This window comes from Lipotes vexillifer, unplaced genomic scaffold, assembly GCF_000442215.2.
Source record: "Lipotes vexillifer unplaced genomic scaffold, Lipotes_vexillifer_v1.1 scaffold4, whole genome shotgun sequence".
Classification (NCBI taxonomy): domain Eukaryota; kingdom Metazoa; phylum Chordata; class Mammalia; order Artiodactyla; family Lipotidae; genus Lipotes; species Lipotes vexillifer.
This window is the reverse complement of record NW_006785876.1, coordinates 3,321,236-3,326,342: the sequence shown is the minus strand read 5'-3', so window position 1 is coordinate 3,326,342 and position 5,107 is coordinate 3,321,236. Positions and strand designations below refer to the sequence as shown.

The window sequence follows — 5,107 nt, the reverse complement described above, 5'->3', positions numbered from 1 at the left end:
CCGACCCCCCAGGGGGAAGGGTCGGGGCAGAGAGGTTCCCTGGAGAGGTCTGGTGGGGGGGGGGGGTGGGCCCACGTACCCCGTCATCTTTGGTGGTCTCCGCTTCTGGTACTCCCGCTCGTCCACAGTCCACACGGCGCCCTTGACGTTCTCCACGCGCACAAAGCACTTGTGCAGGCTGAGGTTGTGTCGCACTGCATTCTGGGGGTGCAGTGACGAGAAGCAGATGCTCAGAGGTGGCCCCTCCTCCACTCGGGGGGAGCACAGACAGGAGGGTCCTCAAGTCCCACCTGGCTCCACCTTCCCCAGCAACAAGCAAGGGGAGGGCCGGGCAGGAGAAGATGCAGCCGGAGCCGAGGGAAGACCCTTCTCGGCCCTTGGAGCCAGGGGCTCCGGCATCCTCACCACCGCCAGCCCGTTGTATCGTCTGCTCCCTTCTCCCTGCCACGTTTTGGAAAACTCTGTCTACCAAGTGAATGATACCTCGTTAGCAATAATCTGTTTTCTCAACATCATTAGTCAGATGCATGTAGCTGTTAGGGCTTCTGAGCAGCACGAGACCACACTCAGGTCCTGGCACCTCAGTGAGCCTGGGACACCTTACCTCAGGTGCACGCAGAGTTCCCATGAAGCCTTTAAAAGTTTGGGGAATAACTCAGGAAGCCTCACTGCAACCTTCCTTGACCACCTTGGAGCGTGGGAGCCTTGACTTTGGGCTGTGGCTCAGAACAGATGGCTTACTGAGAGCATGAGGTATACAGTAGAGGCCTAATACATACTTGTTAACATAAGGAAGCTGAGAGAAAGGAGAGCCTGGGTTTAGTGGCTGTACAGCGGGAAGAGGAGGGACAAGTCACCTTGTCGGTCCCACCTCCTCGCAGCAGGATAACTTCAGGAATTGAGGTCATCTGGTTTGTAGGACACTTGGGTGGGGGCAGGGGTGCTTGGCCCAATTTCCCCCGCACCCCGGGAACCTGGGCTAGGGCCCTAATCCACCGCACCCCCGCCCACCATGTGCCTCGCTCCTGTCCCCACGCTCTCTCCTCTCTCAACTTCACAGCCCCAGCCGTCCCTGTCCCTGTTACCTGTCCCCCCTCAGCCTCCCGCACCTCATCTCCATCCTTGTCTCCTCTTTACATTTCTAAACGGGGAAGAAAGCAGGCTGGGCAGGCAGCCCATGCCCCTGGAGATCGATCCCCTCTCCCTTTCTCCCTTCCAACTCTTGCCACTTGCAACTGGCCCGATTTCATTACCAATTTTAATTTGCCTCTAATTAAATCCTGTGTATTTTTCCGACTCGCTTGCTAATCCACGAGGGAGGCGGGCGGCTGGAGTGGAATCTCTTGGAGCGATAATTACAAAGGGCCTAATCACGCCGGGGCTCCTGCCTTGGAATAAATTTGCCCGCATTACGGGGCTCCGATCCTCTGCTTTGCAAATGAGAATGACCCCAATTTCCGAGGATGGCCTCACTGGGGCTTTTTTCCCTCATTTCGAAGCCTGATTCGTGATGAGAGACTAATTCGTTACGCTGAAACATTAACGGCAATTTAAGGGGTCTGGCAGGGGCTGCGTAAACAAAAGGACAGGCCCACAACATGGGCCCTGGGAGGGGACAGACACGGGGGGAGGGCTGGCGAGTACCATCAGCTTGGCAGATGGCAGCTCTGTCCCCGGATGAACAGCAGCTGGCCTGGCCCACGCCGGCTCCCAACCCTTCTGCCCTGGTCTGAAGTGGACAGCATCCCAGGGTGGGGGCCCAAGAGAGTAAAGGAGGAGGAAGGAATGGAAGCTGAAATAGTTGAGGAGAAGAGGAGGGACCTCAAGGGGCAGATAAATGGGTCGGAAGTGGGGGTGGAAAGAGAATAGAATTGGGAGTAGACAGGGTGCATTTCCCAAGTGACGTGAATGGAAGCTTGGCGGCAAAAAGTCCTGAAGGTCAGAGTGGACCGCAAGCTGAGGTGGATTCTGCTGGGCCACAGGCTGGGCGCAGGCAGTGCCCCCAGTGGCAGAAGCAGCAGCAGAGCACAGCTAAATGGGAAGGTCACTCAATGAGCTGGCTGCTTGCTGGGACCTAGACTAGGGGAGGGGAGATGGAGGTGAAGACCTGGGAGGGAGACACGCCGCTGAGATGACCAAGGCTGGGCCACCAGTCGAAGGTGGTATGAAGACCGAAGGGGGCTGGGCTACAGGAGAGGTGGCTTCATGATGGTCATTGAGGAGTTTAAGAAAGTCACCTAAACTAGCTCCTCCTGACCTCAAGAAAGGAGAGAAGCAGAGATTGCAGAGGATGATGCAGTTAAGAGAGAACAAAAAAGGAGCATAGGTGGATGAGAGGCACTCTGCCCGCAAGCAGGAGGTTGTCTAGGGCAGTGAGGCTCCACATTGACTCCCCTAAAGGTAGAGGGTTAACATACAATATTAAACATTACATAACAATTGTAATGATCCCTAAAGTTTGTATAGGACTCTATCATTTACGAAACGTGGTATCCAAACTGGCCTGCAGGTTGGAGACTGAACCAGGTGGCTCCAAGAAGGCCCTGATGGCTCAGAGAGAGGGCAGGACTGTGGTTGGCAGGAAATGACATCACTCGCAGCCAATCACAGCAGCTGTCCCAGCCTTGCAGCCTCTTTGCCAAGCTTTGGGAATTGGGCACGGGGATACAGAAGGCCACGGAGCAGTCTCTCCTGCTGCACTTAGCACAGAGAAGGCAGAGAAGGCTGGGCCCTGTACAGACCCCACCTTGTCCTGGTCACTGGTAGGGAGGGGGCCCTAGTGACACTTGTTGAAACCTGGTGGGATCGGGGAGGTAGGCTGTTTAACTGCAGCTTCTGCACTGGCCAGCAGAGGGACTCAAGAGCCAGGGATCCAACTCAGGTCCTGAGATGTGGGGGACTCCTTCCCGGGTGTCCATCCTTTCCCACAGGGCACCGACGCTCCCTTCTCCTTCCCCTCACCCGCTCCCACCCTGCTGCACAGAACCTAATATTCTCACCCATCAGACAGCCAGACAGACTCATACCCCCCCATGCTGGCTCTAGAAAAACAAATGGCTTAGCGTCCCAGCCCACAACTCTTGTGTCCCATTTTCCTAGGTTCCCTCCCTTGTCTGTTTCTGATCCCCCAGGAAAACTCTTATGGCTGAAGGTGTTAAAATGACTAATTGGATGAAGACAATTATCTTCCTGCTACTGATGGCAGAGCTGGGGAGAGTGTGAGCGTTTGTGTTTGTGCCCCAGTGTATTACAGTCCAGGGTCTCGGTCCACCCACGTGTCCAGGCCTGCGAGCCCCCTCCCTCCACCCATCCTGGGCTTCAGAGCATGCGCCTTTAGCCTAGGACTCTGAACCCTGAGGGTCTCCTGTGAATGTAGCCCAGGCCTCCCTACCAGGCTCAGGCACTACCGACTCCCGCAGGCCCTACTTCAGGGGGCTGGGGTTTTTGGGCCCATGGGGGGAGCGCTCCAGAGAGGTGGAGGTGGAGGGGCCCAGGGCCCAGCCTGGGGCCTGGTGGGACCACTTCTATAGAACTGCCACCCCGAGGGGACTAACTGTTAGGCAGTCTTGGTCTCAAAGGGATCTGGAGATGTCCAAGGCCGCCTGGGGCCCTGGCAAGGAGGAACGGGCATGCCTCACCTTCCAGGTGGCTGTGTTTCTCCGGAAATAGGCAAACATCCTGGTGAACCAGTTATAGATCTCATTCAGGGTCAGCTGCCTGTCGGGGGTTTCCAGGATGGCCTGTGGACAAGCAAGGAGTACAGGGACCCTCAGTCTGGGCCTGCAAGGGCCACAGGCCTGTGTGCTCTGCCCCAGCTCCCCTCGGCCTGGCCCCTAACTCATCTGAGAGCAGAGGAGACCCGCTGCGGAAGCATGTGGTCAAGACTGGGGGTGCTTGATGGTCCCCTGAGAGGGGCAGGCTGGTTACAGCCCAGCCAGAGGCTAAAGGGAACACGAGCCTCGAGGGCCATGCACTTGTGCGAGGAGCACGTGAACTGCTGCTGGAGGGAAAATGGCTCCAAGGGCCCCTGCCCTAGACTGGGAAGGAAAACAGTATTCTTGGGAGAAAGAGGTCTGGGGGTGGGGGCTGTTTGGAATTTATCCTGGTTTTTGTAAAGGGCACCCTAAACATGAGATGGCATGTGGATGTGTGTGTGCATGTGTGTGTGTGCACCTGAGAGAGACAGAGTAAAGGAGCAGACTACAAGTGACCATAAGTCTATCAGAGAATTGTCTCATGGGAGTGTGTGTACGTGGAAATGAGGGTATGGATGACACAGGGGGTGTAAGTGGCATCAACAGTGTGTGTGCTCCCACAGACAGGCCTGAGTGACCAGCAGCATGGCTCAGCCGAAGCCCATGTGAGAGGCCGTCTGGCTGAGAAGGAAAACGCAGGTGTGAGTGGGAGAGGACAAGTGTGAGATGGAAAGTTACGTTCTCTGGTCCCGGGACCCTGAGGGAGGGGTGCAGACTGTGTGCCTCCCCCCACCGACTCCATCTACCTTCCCACGCTCACCTGGCGGATGAGGGAGGCGTAGGTGAAGGGGGGCCGGACGTCGGCGTTCTTGTAGAACTCGTGATTCTGGGCCAGCTCTGGGGGAGACAGGCAGAGGCTGAGGTAGCCGGAACGGGGGTCCAGCTTGGGGAAAGACACCCCTCCCCACGGCCCTTACCTGAGGAGATGGGGGAGCAGAACTTGTCGCTGGTCCTCCGCCGGGCGGGCCCCCCACTGTGCAGGGAGGCAGAGCCGAGGCCATGGGGCCGTAGGGGGGTGACAGGGGCAGCGGCCGAGGTGGGGGGGTGTACGAGACCATCTGGGAACGAGTCCGCTGCGGAGACGGTCACCTTGGAGAATGAGGAGGAGCCGGGGACTGGGTTCAGCTGTGAGCAACGGGGAGGATGCTGAGACCAGTGCCGACAGGATGAGGGGTCCCGGGGCGGGGGTGGTTCTTGGAGGGCCGCAGGGAGGGGAGAGTCACTCACTGGCTGGCTGAAGGGCTTGGGCTCCGAGGGCCGCATGTGCAGATGGGTCATCATGGCTTGCAGCCGCTCGCTCTCCTTGGCGAGCTGTGGAGAGGTGGGAGGTGCGCAGGGGTTGTGCCTGGTGG

The 5,107-nt window shown here is 57.8% G+C and overlaps 1 protein-coding gene across 3 annotated transcripts in view; it reads right to left on the bottom strand.

Moving 5' to 3' along the window:
• Positions 1–5,107, bottom strand: part of FOXP4 (forkhead box P4) — a 36,230-nt gene that overhangs the window by 2,726 nt on the left and 28,397 nt on the right. For 2 of the 3 annotated variants that reach the window (XM_007458195.1, XM_007458196.1), the window contains exons 11-15: positions 4,983–5,066; positions 4,673–4,880; positions 4,516–4,592; positions 3,639–3,740; positions 80–201 (exon numbers count right to left, since the gene is read on the bottom strand). In XM_007458195.1, the coding sequence (XP_007458257.1) occupies positions 80–201; positions 3,639–3,740; positions 4,516–4,592; positions 4,673–4,880; positions 4,983–5,066 (593 nt within the window). The remainder of the gene's footprint in view (positions 1–79; positions 202–3,638; positions 3,741–4,515; positions 4,593–4,672; positions 4,881–4,982; positions 5,067–5,107) is intronic. The other variant, XM_007458197.1, reaches the window with a different exon arrangement.